The sequence below is a fragment of the Camarhynchus parvulus genome, chromosome 13 (genome assembly GCF_901933205.1).
Source record: "Camarhynchus parvulus chromosome 13, STF_HiC, whole genome shotgun sequence".
Classification (NCBI taxonomy): domain Eukaryota; kingdom Metazoa; phylum Chordata; class Aves; order Passeriformes; family Thraupidae; genus Camarhynchus; species Camarhynchus parvulus.
The window spans coordinates 7519876-7537898 of NC_044583.1; the positions used below are offsets into that span (position 1 = coordinate 7519876).

General features: G+C 48.0%; 1 protein-coding gene across 1 annotated transcript; it reads left to right on the forward strand.

Moving 5' to 3' along the window:
* The first annotated feature begins 9791 nt into the window (after positions 1-9791).
* Positions 9792-16387, forward strand: IRF1 (interferon regulatory factor 1). Its single transcript, XM_030957416.1, has 10 exons — positions 9792-9851; positions 11035-11126; positions 12100-12199; positions 12388-12564; positions 12875-12924; positions 13051-13186; positions 13353-13478; positions 14035-14078; positions 14864-14999; positions 15451-16387. The coding sequence occupies exons 2-10, from the start codon at positions 11040-11042 to the stop codon at positions 15546-15548; spliced, it is 954 nt and encodes a 317-aa protein (XP_030813276.1). The 5' UTR covers positions 9792-9851; positions 11035-11039; the 3' UTR covers positions 15549-16387.
* Positions 16388-18023: the final 1636 nt, after the last annotated feature.

Genomic DNA, 18023 nt, shown 5'->3' on the forward strand with positions numbered 1-18023 from the left:
TGGCAACAGGAGACCAGAAATGCTCGCTGCATCTGCCGGGAGAGCTTCTGGGCAGGAAAAACCTTAAGCAGGGCTTTCCTTCCTGCTGGTGCTCAGGGCTCCTTCGTTCCTCTCGACTCCCCCATGTGGCAGTGATGCGGTTCCTGAGCTGAGCCCGAGCCCCGTCCCTGCATCCCCGCAGAATCCTTGTGTCCCCAGTGCCACCCTAGGTGGATTGCCCAACGACGAGGTCTTTGGTGCCGAGATGACTCTGAGGTGTTAGAAAGTTTCTTTTTCTTAGCTTCGATACTGAAGATGGGATTCTTCGGCTCTGGTTCTCAAGGTTGTTTATTTGCTCTTATCTGACACATTGTCTTTCTGACCTGCTGGGGTCCGTCTGGCGGGTCGGGTTGAGGCACACTGACCGCCCTTGGGGTGGCGTTATCTTTTTATACTCAAAACTACATGTACTTTATTTACAATAACTTTCTAATACCTATCACTTATGTTAGACAATCTGTCTCTAAACTAATCTAAAAGTGCCACCATCACAGCAGAAGATGGAGGACAAGAAGGAGAAGGAGAAATACAGAAGATGCTCAGATTCTTCTATCTTGCTTCTTGAACCCCCATTCTAAAAACTCTAAAATTCTACTTTTTTACTTTGTGGCAAATTAACTATCATTCTACTTAAACTTTTGTGGCTTGCACATCTTCATATAAAGTTGGTGGTTTTGTCTATGGGCTAAAATCAAAGGCACCGGTATTTTTGACTTTGTGCTAAGGTCTTTGAGAGTCTTCTAGGGTAGCCAGAAGATTGTCTTGGGTTCCAGCAGTGGGGCACAGGGGCTCATCCGTGTGAAGGCTCTGCCTCGGGTTTCCCTGGAGCGGGAGGGAGGGGACAGCCCAAAGAACAAGGTGACATCAGCAGGGCGGTGCAGCCCCGGGTGCAACGGCACACGAGTGAAACCCGGGCAGGGCAGTGCTCACGGGAAGCTCCTGGACAGGCTTCCCTGGATTCGCAGCGTGCACTTGAGGGGGGCCAAAAAGTGGAGAAAAAAGGAATTAATTGGTTTGGCTCCAGCTACAACAGCCGTGGAATACACCCAGGAATGGTGAGGAGAAAGGAGAGAGCAGAGCCTGAACAGGGAATGATGAAACTGCCCACGAGAAAAAAATGAACCAGGCTGCTGGCAGAGCTCAGAGTCAGCAACAAAAAAAGAAACTTCAGAATCTAAAGATACTAGGAGTTCTGTCTGGGTCGCTGTACCCTCAGATCACTGCAGACACCTGCCCTCTGACCCACCTGGATCCTATTTCAGGGGAGAACTGCTCCAGCTGCTCTTTAATATTAACTATGACCCTGTATAGAAAGTTCTAGAGAATCATCTTTTCTATCATGCCCAGGGAAAAAAGAAAAAAGAAATCATATCGCTAGTACAAATATGTGCTGGATTGTGTATAATTATTTATTGTATTTTAAGTGTATACTGTAGTGTGTTTTACTATATAAGTATATAGTATATACTAATATATAAGTGTTATACTATATGTAATCAGTATAGTATAGTATAGTATAGTATATCTAAGTGTTATACTATATATAATATATATAATAATATAGTATATCTGCTATATTATATTTTTTATATATATATATATATGCTAATATTCCAGGGAGTTCTAGACTATATTTTAAATATATATAATTAATAACGTCTATTATATAATTTAGACATAATATTTTGTGCATTTTTTTCTATTTCACATGTAAATCGTCTTGTCTAGCACGGCCAGGGAAAACAGCATACCCTTAGCGTGAAACAACATTCTAACTTCAAATAACCTTTCCTACTTCCCTTTCACACTTGAATTGACCCCGCGAGCAGCATTACTCATCCCAAACCAATTCTGGTTTCCTTCTCCGGGCTCGGCCGGGGATCAGCGCACGGAGCGGGTGCCGGAGCGGCCCCGGGGGCTCAGGGCAGGAGCAGCCCCGGTGCCCCGGGGGCGTTTCCCGGCACGGCCGGGGATTCCCGGCACGGCGGTGGAATTCCCGAAAATCCCGAGAGTCCCGAGTGTGAAAAACGCCAATCACTTGTTTTTAAAATGTTATAGGTTTAATAGTAATAAAATGGTTATAAAAATAGTAATATAATTAGAGTAATAAAAATTTGGACAATTAGGATTTAGGACAATTCGAGACAATAAGAACAAAGAGTTATGGACGGTCCGGGTACCCTTTTCTGGGCAAAATAAGCCCGAAAAGGACACACGTTAACACAGGATTAACCCTTAAAAGTCCGTTGCATATTCATACACCTCATACATGATGCATAAATTCCACTCAAACACAGGGTTCTGTCTGGTCAGTGTCAGCTTCTTCATCTTAATCCTGACGGCGTCTTCAGGGCTGAACGAGGCGGGAAGAACTTCGTTTCTCTGATAATGGAGCAATAAATTCTTTTTCTCTGACAGATTGAGGCGTCCTGTGGCTGCTATCTGGTGCGACTACCTCATTGCTTTCTTAAAAAAAAATATTCCACATACACAGCTTCTATTTCAACTACGAAAGTTACATTTTAACTACAAAACTACATTTACCATACTATCAAATTTTAATACAGCACTGCTTAAGAAAATTAATACAGCATAACTTTCTAACGTGACACATACAATATTCATTTCACTATTTGCCAAAAGCCAATGACAAAATTCGCATTTTCCACCCCGAGCTGCCGGCCCTGCCTCCCGAGCCGGCCCCGCAGCGCCCCCCCGCGGCCGCGCCCCGCAGCGCCGATTCCCGGAAACCGCTCCCGCCGCCGCCGCTCCCGCGGGAAACCGAAACTGGGCGGGAGCGGAGGGGAGGGGAGCGGGAGAACGGGGATGTGCGAGCGGAGGGGAGCGGAGGGTCGGGGAACATCGGAAACACACTAACTAACTACCTACCTAACTAACTAACCAACTAACTAACTAACTAACTAACTAACCTGACTGACTAAATAAATAAATAAATAAATAAATAAATAAATAGATAAATAGACAAATAAATAAATAGATAAAAAGATAAATAAACTGACTAACTAACTAACTGACTAACTGACTGACTGCCGGACTAGCTAACTAACTAACTAACTAACTAACTAACTAACTAACTAACTAACTAACTAACTAACTAACCAACCAACCTAACTGACTAAATAAATAAATAAATAAATAAATAAATAAATAAATAAATAAATACATAGATAAATAGACAAATAAATAGATAGATACATAGATAAATAAACTAACTAACTAACTGACTAACTGACTGACTGCCGGACTAACTAACTGACTAACTAACTAACTGACTAACTAACTAACTAACTGATTAACTGCCTGACTGGCTAACTAACTAACTAACTAACTAACTAACTAACTAACTAACTAACTAACTAACCAACCAATCAATCTAACTAACTAACTAACTAACTAACTAACTAACTAACTAACTAACTAACTAGTCTGACTAACTAACTAACTAACTATAAATGATCTGACTAATAACTGACGAACTGACTGCCTAACTAACTAACCAAATAAATAACTATCTGACTAACTAACTATATTAATTAATAAATAGAAACACACAAACAACAGCGACGCGAAAATTAAGGGGAATAAAAGAAGAGGAAGGGGGAAGGATTAAAGAAAAAGGCATGGCAAAAAAGGGGAGGAAAAAGGAGAGGGGACGAAAGAAACAGGCAACGAAAACAGGAAAGAGAAGGAGGGACATAAAAAAGGGGGTCACAAAAAAGGGGGGACATTAAATAAAGAGGGACGGAAAAAAGGGGGATAGAAAAAAAAGGGGGTGCACACAAAAAAAGAAGGAGGGACAAAAAAAAAAGGGAGGGGACAACAAAACCACTCTGATGTGAGATTTCAGCCACAGCTGGTGAGTTGGTGGCTGGGAATCTCCACTGGGACTGCAGAGGACATTAAAAATAATAATAAAAAATTAAATCCGTGTTTATTTCAGGAAAAATCACTCCCACCAAACGGGAAGGCGATGAGTTTGAACAAGGAGTCGTGTGGGAGAGCTGGTCCCTTCCCCAGGGTCCCCCTTGCTGGGTGCTGCTCAAGGGGTCCCCCATTCCTTGGTTGGGAGAAGGTTGCAAGAGGTCCTTCCCTCCTTGCAGATCTGCCACTGTCCCTCAGCAGCGGCTCAGCTGAGCCCCAGCTCCCTCTTCCAGCATCCAGCTGGATGGAGGTGTCACTTGGCTTCTCCTTTTGCTTGGGGGGACACAACCAGTGCTTACAGCACCCCCTTTGAGGGCATCAAAAATCCAAGAGCCACAAGTGACAGCTGTGACTGCTCTGGCCCCAGCGGGACAGGAGCACCACACCTGCCTCAGGCAGATGTTTTTCAAGCACCAAATCTGAGCCTTGCTTATGTAATTTGTGGTATTATCTGTTAAGGCTGCTGCTCTCCCTCACAGTCTGTGTCTGGGCAGAGATGTTTGCAGTTGGCATCAAGGTTAAAAGCCAATCAATATTTAAAATATAGGCAATACAACTCAGATGTTTTAGCACATGATTTTCACTCTCTGCTATGGTCCTACAAGGTCTTCGATGGCACCATGGCTGCCCTCAGCACTGGGACCAGGAGCCCAGCTCAGCCCAGGTCCCATCCTGCTGTTCACCCACGGTCTGTCCCAGCTGGGACAAGCCCCCCTCCCACTGCATCCTGCCTCCACTTCCTCTTGGCATCCTCTTTGCACAAGGACAGGACAGACCACTTCAAACAAAGCAGGCTTTATGGATGTTCTTTCCGAGATGAAGCAGAGGTGAAACACTCACAGGTCACTGCACTGCAGCCTCACTTCCAGCTGACTCTCCTGGAGGGCTGGGTCCATCCCCAGGGTGTCCCTGCTGGCCTGCTCCAGCTGCTGGAGGGCAGCAGGAGGGGCTGGGCAGGACGTGGGGTGGCCTCCCTGAGCCCCCAGAAACCCCTGCCCACCCCTGAGAAGGGATGATGGAGGCACAGCAGCACACAGCAGCCACAGGCACTGCCTGTCCTTCCCTTCCCACAGCCAGGACGTTTGGCACCTTTTCCAATCAGTCCAGGAAGGAACAAACTTCCCCAGCCAGGAGCCAGGAGCGGCACAGCCAGCCTTGTGCCACGTGCTGCTCGTCCCTTTGGCTTGGCTCCTGCTCTGCAGGTCCATTCACATTCTCAGATGGACACTCTAAGGGCAAATTAGAGAACTTGAAGACACAACTCATACTTTTTCCACTGATCTCAGCCCCAGCTTCTCTGGCAGGACTCCAGCAGTCTCAAGTCCATGGATTCCCATTTGATTTGGGGGGTCAGTGGCCAGGAGGGCAGGACCCCAGGGCAGCCCAGGTCAGCACAGCCCCGCGAGTGTCCCACAGCTGCTCTGCTGCGCCCTGGGTGAAGACCCAGTGGGAGGGTCCAGGTCCCTTTGGCCTTTTTAAGGAGCTCAGGCTGCTGCAGGTCTGCGCCCTTGTCAGCAAAACTGCCAGAGCTGCCAGGTGCCTGCAGCTCACAGAACTTCCCTCAGCAAATTGTTCATGGCATGTCTGTGTCCTCCTTCAAGGAGCATGGAAAGTCCAAGACCACAAGTGAAGTTTTTTTGCAACTTCCTTTATTCCCACCAAAACAAGCACACAATCTTGTTTGGTCTAATTAAAAAAATTGCTGTGTTATTATTGGGGAAAAAAACTGGAATAATTTTGAGTCTTGAGATAGGTCTTTCCAATTCCAGGAAACTGTAAACGGCCCATCCCCAGATATATTTATTGTAGCTTGCAGATCAGAGCACTTGCTGGGATTACATCATGCCAGCTGGGCAGAGTTTCAACATTTCTGACATTCATTCTCCTGCATGTGCTTCAGCCAGAGTTCCTTTCTGTAAAATAGGCATTTATAAGAAATAGAAACAGCCTGCAGCTAGTCCTGAACACTCATGGCTTCTGACCCAGAAGCAGCTCGTTTTGGTTGGCTGCCCCTTGGCAGTTTTTAAGGCTGATACTCCATCCCTGCTCCTAAAAAAACCCACTCTGCATTAACCCCTCGCTACCTGGAAAGCCCCTGGGAGGAAGAGACATTTCCTGCCCACAGATGACCTCAGTCACCAAACTGTGACAGCAGTTGGGTGCTCCTTAGTGGGGAACCATGACAATGTTTGGGTTATAGGAACAGCTCTGCACCCAATTTTTAAGTCCCACTCAAAAAAGGAAGGTTTGTTTCTGAGTTGATGGGGAAAAGGGACAGAAGCAGGTGGGGTTGGAGGGAAGTTGGAGAGGGCTTGAATTAAAGCAGGTTTCTCTTAAAGCAGGTAGAAAAGAGGAACAAAAAAACCTTCAAAATGGGGTCTGCAAGGGCTGGTGAGCCTGGTGGGCATGGGAAGGTCCTGATGCAGAGATGGAAGGAAACAGCCAGGGCCACGAGGAAAGAGATAAGAGGCTCCCTCTCACAGTGCTCCAGCTCATCCCCTCCACAAACCCCTGCCCCATCCTGTGGTTGTTCACTCCCCCCACCACAATTACTGCCTGGGCATGCAGAATGGGGCTCTGCTGCCTCTCTGGGCTCACTACCAGGTCACCAGAGGCAGCTTTCTGCAGCAGCCCCAACCCCAGCTCTCCCTGTCCCCATCTCCCCACGGTCACAGCACACATCCACACTGTGGACCTTCTCCCCTGGCTGGTTCACAGGGGAAGGGAAAATCTGCAAAGCAAAGACTGTCAGGAGCGCCTGGGACAATGCTCAAGCTCTTTCCCCAAGACACCTTAGAGATTTAGAACCTGAGGCTCACCTGGAGGTGAATGCATCTCTTCAGTCTGTGCTCACCCTGGCAAGCATGCCTGCCCTGAGGTGTGCTGGTTTTCTGCCCTTTACCTTCCAGCTCCTCAAAGTGTTCCTGGATGTTCAGAGCCTCAGGTTCATCCCATGGCACACAGGGTTCTACATTAACCACGATTTCTTCCATTAGCTCAGGATCAGAGCCACCCTGAGCTGCTTAAACAAGAGCAATGATGCCAGAGAAAAAAGAGCCCTGTTAGAGCCTGTGTATCTGATCCATAACCTCCCTCCTTGGAGGCTATGCCAGGAGCTCCATGGCTGATGTCATCCAGGTCGCGTTTTTGGTATCAGTTAAATTCCAGTTTTCCTAGGAGTTCTTTATCTCAGGGCTGAGAGGGAGAGGTATGTGTTATGGGATAACAAACACAACTTGCTGGAGGATCAGTTTGGTATTGAATTTGGTTTAAAATAAAGATACTATTAGATATTACTTCTGCATTCAACAATCCTAGACTTGGGATGCCCCTGGATCAAGCAAATGTGATAAAATATGTCAGTGATCTGCTTCTCTGTCTCTCAGCTTACTGATAAAACAAGGGAACTGGTAATTCATGGAGAGAATATGAAAAAAAGGTGTCCAAGGTAAGACACCTGTGAAATAAAGCTGGAGCAGGGCTATGATTCTGCAGAGAATAAAGATGTTGGCATTATGGAAATTCTTGGGTGATTAACTGGGTGGAGCAGAAGGGCTTTATGGCCAACCATTTAACAACTCCCTGAGATTATTCCTTCATTATACTTTTATACATGACAAATTTAAGTGTATATTCTTGTTACCTTAGGTAAGCTGCTGAAAGAGTGGTTAGTGTAGTGGGATAAATGAGAGGAAGGAGTCAGTTTAATAAGGAGAAGGCTTTGTAAGAGTGCTATGAGGGAGCCTGACACTCAATAACACTGTGGAGACACAAGTTATTTCCTTGTTTCAGCAGAAAGATAGCAAAAAAACAAACAAGCATACGGCATCCCGGGCTGGGCAGGCCCTGCTCCATGAAAACGTGCCATGCAGATGTGGGACAGGACAGATAGAAAGGTCAATTAGGTTTCATTATGTAGGATCTGCCTGGGTTTAAGCCCGAGGAAAGAAGAGGAGATTGAGGGGTGGGGCTGTTAACTTTCCATCACGCATTTCTATTCTAGGTCAATTTATTTGGTGTCTGATGTCAATTCCTGACAAGATATAGACTAAAAAAGGCAGTAAGGGTCTCAAGAGTACTGAAGTCATGGATCAAAAAAAAAGTTACTGTTCAAAATTCAGTATTTAAGATGTTTGATACATTTGGTGTGTGCAGACCTTGGCCCATGAAACCAGGAAGCTCAGAATGCGTTTTTTCTAAAGCTGGGTGAGCAATGAAAGCAAACCATGGGAGGTTGTAACTCAAAAGCATAATCCTTTCTTGTCAATATTTATGTTGTATAAGAGGTGGTGTGACTATTTTTGTAGATGACATTTACATTGAAACATCAAATATCTTCTGTCTTTTTCAGGTTACGTTTATGTTAGTTTCTATTTGCCTAGTAATATCTAGTATCTCTCCTTCTTTGATTATTTTTAAATTTACCTAATATGTTGTATCTTTATCTACAGTGAAATCTCGGTGGTGAATGGTGCCTCTCTCAGCATAAAGACCCGACTGGAGGATCCTATCACAAGTTAGGTGTGCCAAGCAGACAAAAAAACATTACTTAAGAGAAATCATGGGACTCCTACAGGGTGTTTCTCTGCAGTTAAAACCAGGTTGGGGCTTTTCTTTTATATTTATATTAAAAGAAGAAAACTTGCCAGAGCAGGCACTCAGTGTGGTGGTGTCACACTCCTGTCTCAGCTCATGCATCTTTGTGCCTCTCTCCCAATATAAATTCCTGTTGCATATGACTACAAACCTCCCTTCAAATTATGGAAGTAATTAAAAATGCTCTAATATCTGCTGAATGGAATGCACCCTGAAGTCATTGGGTGAAAATCTAATCCCCCTGTCATGCAGTTACAGTGGACTGAAAAGAAATCCTGATGGTTTCAGTAGCCTTCTGCCATGCTGCCATTTCCCTTCCTCAGGCTTCCTCCAAGAGGGATAAGAGGGGACAATACCACTGGCCACCATTTATCATAGAATCCCAGAATCCCAGGCTGGTTTGGATTGGAAGGGACCTTAAAGGTGCCAACACCTTGCAACAGGGACACCTTCCACCAGAGCAGGCTGCTTCAAGCCCCATCCAAGCTATCGTTGAACGCTTCCAGGGACAGAACATCCTCTCTGGCCAACCTGTTGCAGGGTGTCACCACCCTCACAGGAAAGAATTTCTTTTTAGTTTCTAATCGGAACCCATCCTTCTGTTAAGCCATTCCCCTTGTCCTGCCGCTGGTGAGCTGAGGCCAGGCAGGTGCCTGGCACAGGCTGGTCCCTGATTTAGGTGCACCGTGATGTGCACAGGAATTGCTCTCGCAACTCCACCGTCTCTTCCTGAAAGGGGGGCTGAATCCCTCTGTGGGAAGGGAACAGGATTTCCCTGCGGGACGGGGGCTGGGTCCCTTGGGAGGATGGGGACAGGGTCCCTCCGTGGGACAGGGACTACATCCCTCCATGGGATAGACAGTGGACCCTTCAATGGGACAAGGATTAGATCCCTCCATGGGATAGAAAGGGGATCCTTCGGTGGGACAGGGACCCGGCGCTGGATCCCGGGCGGCGCTGGATCCGGCGGGGGAAGCGCGGGCGGGCCGCGGGGCGGGGCCGGGGCCGGCAGCGGGCGAGCCGCGCCCCCGAGCCGCTGGTGCTACAACAGCGTGATTTCCCCGAAGTGATGCTGCGGCGGCCGCCAATGACTGGCGCGTCCACCCCTCGCCGCGGCGCGGATTGGCCGGGCGGCGGCCGGGCCCGGGCGCGGGGAATCCCGGAGCCGCCGCGTTATACCCGCGGGCGCGGCCCGCGGCTGCCAGAGCCGGGCGGCGGGCGGAGGGTGCGCGTCGGCCGGGACAGCCACAGCTCGGCACTGCAGGGCACAGCAGGTGGGTCCGGGTGCAATCTATCCCATCCTATCCTATCCACCCTATCCCATCCTGTCCCATCCTATCCTATCCACTCTATCCCATCCTGTCCCATCCTATTCTATCCACCCTATCCCATCCCATCCCATCCTATCCTATCCTGTCTTATCCCATCCCGCCGTTAGCCCCCGCTCTGCGCGGAGGCTCCAGGAGAAGGAAGGCGTCCCGCAGGGTCCCTGGGAGCGGTGCCAGGGGCTCGGCGCCGCTGAACTCCGCTGGTCGAGAGGCGGCAGCACCGGCCGCAGTGAGCGGAGCAGTTGAGCAGGCGGAGCGGGGGCACTGCCCCGCAGCCGGCGGGGTGGGCACCGCGCATCCTCCAGCGGGCAGCACAAGCCCCGGGGGACAGGCCGGGCTGGGCAGGGCTGTCCGTGCGGAGCCGCGGGGCCGGGCTCGGCTCCTCTCGGCCGCTGAGCCCCGGCGGAGCGGAGCGGGCGGCCCGAGCCCCGCTGCTCCGGGTGCCCCCGGCAGACCTGGCCCGGGGCGGGCACTCTCCGGGACTCCGCTGAGCGGGTTGCTGGTGAAAGTTAGAAACGCGTTCTTGGGGCAGTCTTGGGCCGCGTGTCTCGGAAAAACACCGCAAACAGGAAATTATTTGTGCGGAGGAAGCGCCAGGAGGGCCGGTGCTCGCGGCGCTGCTCAGGACGGGCCGCGGTGGGACTGGGGATCCCCACCTGCAGCAGCACCGCTGCCCCTGCCTTGCGCAACTTAATTAATAATAAACTTTTTAGGAGAGGATTTTGCAGTCGGTGCCTCTCCGTGGCTGTAGGGCGAGGGGACATCCGCACACAGTGGCGGTGCTGGCGGGACCCAGAACGGGCTCGGAACCGGGCTCGGAACCGGCCCCGCGGGCTGAGCGGTCCCAGCAGAGCTCCCCACGCAGCACGGGCTCAGCACCCGCTGCTGCCATCGGCCCCTCTGCCGAATTCCAAACCTGAGCCCTGCTTTGGAGCTGAGCCAGGCGGAGCAGGAAGCGCTTCCCTCCAAGAGAGGGTGAGAAGCACTGAGCGAGTTTAAACTCTGGCAAAGTGGCTCTCGGTAGCACAGTGGTGATGCTGAGCACAGGCGGCATGGGAGGGGCGACACTGCAGAGTGGTTAAAAACAGCGACGAGAGTTTGTCTGACCTGTTTGTCACTCTTTGCACAGCCAACATGCCGGTGTCAAGAATGCGCATGAGGCCGTGGTTGGAAATGCAGATTGATTCCAATCAAATACCTGGACTGATATGGATTAACAAGGTGAGGCTGCTTTGTACTATCATCATCATTAGTAGTACTACTTGTGTGGCATTAATATTCCTTGTTCTTAAATGACACTAAACACAAGTCAAGATCATAAAGGAAAAGACATGGAGAAAACCTGCCAGCATTATGCTTAAAAAGCAACAGTTTTTGTTTGCAGAAAAGATAGCTCTGCTTCGTACACAGTGGACTAGTTCCATTTTTCCCTCAGAAAATTCCCAGGAGGGGAATGATAAATTGCAATGAAAACATTCTGGGTATGTTGGAGAACGAAGAAGCCTTCAAAATCTCTTTTAACTCCTGCTGCTCATTGAGCCAAGTCACCTCCTGTTCCAGATAAGCAGCTGCTGTTACATTCCAGTTGCTTCCATTTTTAAGATCCTGCCAGAAAGAAATGTTGCATTTTTTGGTCTGTAATGCATATCCCTGTTACCAGGGTGTAGCACAGGTCGAGATCACTGAGCTTATTGAACCAAGCCTCTGAAGTTTCCATATCCACCCCAAGAGGATATTTAAGCTACATTTTTTGTAGGATTGCTTCAGGATATTATGGGCAACTTAAAAAAGGGGATTCTCTGACAAAATGTGTATCTAGAAAAAAATGCTTTAATTTAGGAAATACTAATATGTTAGATGCAATGTATTGAAATTATTTGGGGATAAAGTTGATAATATTGCTCAGTTCTACTGTACTGTAGTACCTTTGGGGTTTTTTCCCAATTTCAGAAATCATAAAAAACCTTAAATGCCATGAACAAAATAGATGGAACCATGGCTATTTAATTAAAATATAGATTAAATAGCCACTGTAGTTATATGCCAATAGTTATAACCCCCCTGCTCTAAAATACAGAGCAGAGGGTGTTAGAACATTTCTGAACTGCAACTGAGAACTCTGATTAAATCCATCATTCCAAACTGGCATGTGACATTTCCTTTTTAATTCAAACCTCTATTGGTTAAATTTCAGGATAAGAGGATCTTCCAAATCCCATGGAAACATGCAGCTAAGCATGGCTGGGACATGGAGAAGGATGCCTGCCTTTTCAGGAGCTGGGCCATTCACACAGGTGGGTGCTGCCTTTGCAGTCCCATCACTCACATGACTGCCTTAAACAAGGCTTTCTTTTGCCTTGCCTTACACTGGTAGTTAGATTAACTACTAGTATGTATGTCAGAAAATAGAATGTTGGTATCTTTTAGTGGGAAAAACCAGCACTGGGACGTCTAAAATACACAACCTCTCTCTTATTTATAGGAAGGTATAAAGAAGGTGAGAAAGATCCTGATCCAAAAACCTGGAAGGCAAATTTCCGCTGTGCCATGAATTCCCTGCCTGACATTGAAGAAGTGAAGGATAAAAGCATCAACAAGGGCTCCAGTGCTGTCAGGGTTTACAGGATGCTGCCACCCTTGACAAAGCACCAGAAGAAAGGTAAACCCTTGGCAATTCCCTGCTTAAACAGCTCTTAAAGGTCCTGCTCTGTGTAAGCAGGGGGTGACTGACCTGTTGGTAGCACTGGTGCTACGGGGCTTGCTCACTGGGCATTGCTGGGAACAGCTTGTACAAACAGTTCATTTTATCCCAAATTCCTTAAAGATGCCTTAAGGCAGCATCAGGGGGTCAGGGGTCTGGCTGGTGGGGGCAGTAGTTGAGCTTGCTGAGCAGGTTTCAAGGCTGCAAGAGCTCACACTTGCCTAAAATGTGCAGCCCTTTCTCACATTCGTCTTATTTTATTTCACAGAAAGGAAGTCAAAGTCTTCAAGAGAGGCAAGAAACAAGAGCAAGAGAAAGGTATGTGTGTGTCTGTAGAGGCAGCTTAAGAAGCTAGTGGTTTTGGTGGTTTTCTTTCTTAACTTTTTTCATATGGGAACTTGCACGTTCTTAGACAAGTCTTTCATGCTTTACCCTTGTTTTCAGTGTTATGAAGAGACAAGGCTGAAAGAGTCAGCAGAAAGCTTAACCAACACTCCTCTGCCAGATGACCACAGTGGCTACACCATTCACGACTATGCAGGGCAGGAAGTGGAGGTGGAGAGCACAGCCATCACCTTAGGTGAGACGCTGGGTTGAGGGCTGAGCAGAGTGCAAAATGCCATTTGTGCTAAACCCGCGGTCAGAGATGAGTCCTGGGGCTGGGGCAGCTGCAGTGTCAGACTGGCAGGGAGGAAGGAGGGCTGTCTGTCTGTCCTGTGAGTGCCAACCCCTGGTGCATCCCACAGACCTGTCCTCCTGCGAGGTGAGCGGCTCCCTGAGCGACTGGAGGCCACCAATGGAGGTGACCATGGCTGACAGCACCAACGACCTCTACCAGCTCCAGGTGTCTCCCCTGGCTTCCTCCTCAGAGGGTGGGTATTTCCTTTTTCCCAGCCCAGTCTTTCACTGCTCTGCTGGGCCAACAGGAGAAAAAAGAGCTGTCTTGTAGAAAAAACAACCCCCACCTGACAGATTTGGGAATTTGGAGTTACCAAACCAACCAGGGTGCAGAAGGGAAGAGCTGGCACATGCCACCTACCCATGGGTCTGAAATGCCTCCTGCTCCAGCAGAGATGGTGGAGGTAGCCATGCTTGCCACTGAAATAAATAATTAACATGGATAGATCAGAGTGGTTCTTCACTGAGGGTGCAAATCATCTTCCTCCTATCACCTTCCACAGCAAGTGGGCTCTGCTCTGTTGAGCCCTGGGGAGGCATCAGAGCTGGCTGGAGCCCTGCACCTCCACATGCAGTTGTTGAAGAGCATCAGAGATGAAGGGCTGTGAGGAGTCTGGGGTGAATAAAAAGTGGTCATGTTGTGTGGCAAGAGAATATGAAGCAGGTTTTGTGGTGAAGAAGCAGAAGTATGAGGGCTAAAACTTGACATCTATGTTTTCTTCCCTTTTTTTTTATGTGCTTACAAAACAGTCACAGACGAAGATGAAGAGGAAATAAATCAGGATATTTTTAAGGTAAAAGCAGATTTTCTGGTCAGAATAAAATTGTCCAAAGTTGGTGTTTGTACCAAGAGAGAAAGGGGAGCAGGTATCTGATCCAGTCTTGTGAGCTGAACATACTCTTTCTTAATGAGGAAGCCTGAAAAATTAAAAATAAAAAGAAAGCTGCTTTGCAAACATGAACTGGAGAGGACACACCAAGGGAAATATTTACCCTTCATGTGAAAGTCAGAGGAAGTTTACTGCTAGGACTAGAGGTTCATAGAATCACAGAATCATTAATGTCCAACCATCAGCCCAGCACCACCACCATGTTCATTTAACCATGTCCTCAGGTGCCATATCATCACTTTTTGAACACTTCCAGGGATGATGACTCCACCACTTCCCTGGACAGCCTGTTCCAATGCTTGACAATTTTTTCCCTAATACCCAATATAAACTTCCCTTGGCACAACTTGAGGCCATTTCCTTGCTCTCAGGTTGTTGTATTAGGGTCTGCAATGATCCTCTAGACTTTTCAGTTTTGCCCTTCCCTCCACCTCTGACATGTTTAGCTTCTAATCTGCATTTCCAGACGTCACACTCATCCCACTGATAAGATAGGAAGAGATGGAAAGGTGCTCCAGCCCTTGCTGTTTTGCATGAACTGTTTTTTTTTTAACTGACAAAACAAGTTTTCTATAACTTAGCATGAGAAAATAGATCATGTTGCTTACCTGTCTTCTAATTAATGGCAAGTAAACATTGCACCCACGGCAGGAAGGAGCAGTTTTTACCATCTCCTTGTTCTCTTGCAGCTGCTTGGACCAGCCCAAGACTGGCACAGCACCAGCATTGGGGGCAAAGGCTTTCTGACCAACGAGTCAGGCACCCAGAGCTTGTGCAGCACCTACGGATACAAGGAGCAGGATGGGGACATTGACACCACATCAGGTACAGCTCCTGGGCTGGCCCTGACAGGCAGGGCCACAGGGGGATGCTGATAAGGCACTGACTGGGAGGCAGCAAAGGAAATGGTGGAATTCCCCATCCTTGTGCTCTGAGATACCCAAGCAGCCTGTTGGAACGTTTTAAGGAATTTGTTGACAAAAAGGAAAAGTCAAAAACACCTCCAGTAAGCAAAGCCTACAGATCTCAGGGTTATGCATGTGTAAGTTACGTCAGCTTTCAGGAACTCCTTGGAATATAACTGAAGAATTTCCTCTAGCAATAGCTTAAAAGAAACAGTTTAATAGAAAGTTTGATGTGCTTTAGGAAAATAATAAAGTACTTACTCTCATCTGAGAAATCTTTCCATTTTTGATATTTATTTTTTATATATCTATACACTATTTTGCTCTTGCTGCATTAATTCAGTGCCCATTCATTGGTTCCTTTTCTCTAGGAGAGATAGATTTCAGGTTCTACGACCAGAAAAACCTAGACTTCTCCTGGCTGGATACAGTGAGGCCAACCATGCAAGTCATTCCCTGTGGATTGTAAACCCTTGGCTTCCTCCAACCACAAACTGCTCTTGGATCGAAACTTCAACAAGCGTGGGAGAGTGGAAGAAATTTTTTGTTACTGACTGAAGGAGGAAAGTGGCTTTTCTATTCCGTTTCAACTGTAGGCCTGGAAGAGTTAGCATGAAAACAACCATGATCAATGTTCAAAAGGAACCCATCTCACTGGCAGGACTCTGGTGCTCAAGGTGCTCAGCTGCAGCTCCCACCTCACTGCTCTGGAGGTGAAGCTTCTGCTGGAAGGTGTCACTGTGCCATGGAGCCTGAGCTGGTGGGGTGCCACAGGCCTGGGGAGCAGGTTACCATCCTCCCCATGTGTGCTGTGGTGAGCACTTTACCCACAGAGTGCTTACAGGAGACACTGCAGACAAGTCTCTGACTGTTAGTTTTGATTGCTGCTTACCTGTGCAACACTGGTGACGTTGAGCTTAACTGTCATTACACTTCTGGAGAAAAATTACGCTAATGGGCCATCTCTTCTTTGATTTACTCCATCATATAGTTCACCTTTCAGACCATTCAACTCTGTAAATAGACCACTAAAATGTGAAAATTCAGTTTAGGCTTTGCTTCCACCTGGTGCATTCCCCAGGTGCACTCCTAGGAATGCTCTCTGCCATAGACATGCCCGATCCCTTTCCCCAGAAGAGTTCCAGAGCTGCTGCATGAAACAATTTTGCACTGATAGGGACAGACCTCTTTATTTTTACCATGCCTTTTGTAGATTCCTTCTGGCACTCTGTGGGGATTCCTCCAGTACTGCACACAAGCTGTAACATCCCACAGATCCTCTGGATCAGCATATGCAGGCAAGTGCTGGATGGAAGAGGTTCTAATGTGTGTGTGTAATAGATAGGAATCAAATCACTAAGCTGGAAAAGATTATTTTTCATGTACATTTTATTTTTGTATATAAAGTGTTGTATAAAATGTTGTTTAATAAAATGTTTTATATGTTACATGTTTACTTTTTCTCATGGAAGAGCTCTGAGGATGCATTCCAGCTTCCTTGAAAACACCCAAACAGATGCACTGTTGAGACAGTTGGAGGGGTTTTTTCATGACTCATGAAAGCGCAAAGAATTTAGTTTGCTCTACCCCCCAGCCTCTTCCAAGTGCAGCTGGTGGCTGGAATCCCACATGGCAGGGAAGGGGAGCCCTGGTGCTGGTGGTTAGTTTGTACTTGTCATCATCTGCAGCTCAGACCTGACTCAGAGCAAGGCTATGCTGAAAAGTCCTGCACAGCAAGTCCCTGCTGTGGATGTTCATCAGCAGAACCACTGGCTTTGGTACTAGAGCAGCAGTGAAGCCCTAGTTAAAGACCTCAGGTTTGCCTAAAAAGAGAGCACAGGCACAATTCAGAAGGCAAGGGGAAAGCAAGCTGGTTTTCCCCTGAATATTTGATTCATTTGCTGTATTTCATGCTGTAAGGGTCTAACATCATTGCATCGTGTGCTTGGATACAAGTGAGGCTGAGGCAGTGTGTGAGAGCCACAGGCACTGACTCTGCCTGGAAAACCCCTCTGCTGTGCTGGCCTCTGGGGAATAACTTCATTTTCTGGGCCAGAGCCAAGGAGAATATTGGGCTGCAGGAGAGGAAGACCCAGCCCAAGGGGCTGGAACAAAGAGGACATTTCCTACTGCCTTTGGCACAGGCTTTGCTGCACTGGCCTGCAGGGCAGGGAGAGCTGAGAGCTCATTGAGGGAACAGGGAAAACCGAGTGCCAGGTCATGGGCCTCAGAGCCAGCACAGCGAAGTGGAGGGGCAGCCTGGGGAGGTCCCTTTTCATGTCAATCATTAACCAGCCCTCCCTGGCAGCCCAGGAGGCACCTTGGGCAGAGAGCAGCTTCTGATGAGCTCAGGCAGGCCCTGCAGGAGGTGGGACTGTGGCTGGGACTGGGCTGTCCCCCCAGAGCTGCCACACTCCCTGGCCTGAAGGTCCCTGTGTTGGGAATCCCCTGCAGCTGGGACTCCCTGGGTTCCTGGACTGCCTTAAATCACACACACCCCTGAAACCCTGCAGGTCTAGAGCAGGAACATTTTGTGCACAAGCAATCACCCACCAGAGTCTCAGCCTTCAAGTGTTTAAAGTGAACTTATAAAAGAGACAGAGAGCAACTTTGAACTTGGGCAGGCAGTGACAGGACAAGGGACATGGCTAAAAGCTGACACGGGGTAGGGCTGGACTGAATAGACCCTGGGAAGAAATTCCTGACTCTGGAGGGTGCTGAGGCCCTGGCACAGGTTGCCCAGAGAAACTGTGGCTGCCCTATCCCTGGAAGTGTTCAAGGCCAGGCTGAGAGGGGCTTGGAGCAGCCTGGGATAATGAAAGGTGTCCAAGCCCATGGCAGGTTGGAGAAAACTGACCTTTAAGGTCCCTTCCAGCCCAAAGCATTTGATGATTCTATGATTCCATGACCAGATTTGTGTCTTGGCCAGCTGCAGCAGCAGCTC

What these genes read in the sequence shown, in the direction of transcription:
- IRF1 (XM_030957416.1), top strand. Translation starts at nt 11,040, where the DNA reads ATGCCGGTGTCAAGAATGCGCATGAGGCCGTGGTTGGAAATGCAGATT. An exon ending in GACTGATATGGATTAACAAG is followed by an intron (nt 11,127 to 12,099) that starts GTGAGGCTGCTT and finishes GTTAAATTTCAG; the next exon opens with GATAAGAGGATCTTCCAAAT. An exon ending in GACAAAGCACCAGAAGAAAG is followed by an intron (nt 12,565 to 12,874) that starts GTAAACCCTTGG and finishes TTTATTTCACAG; the next exon opens with AAAGGAAGTCAAAGTCTTCA.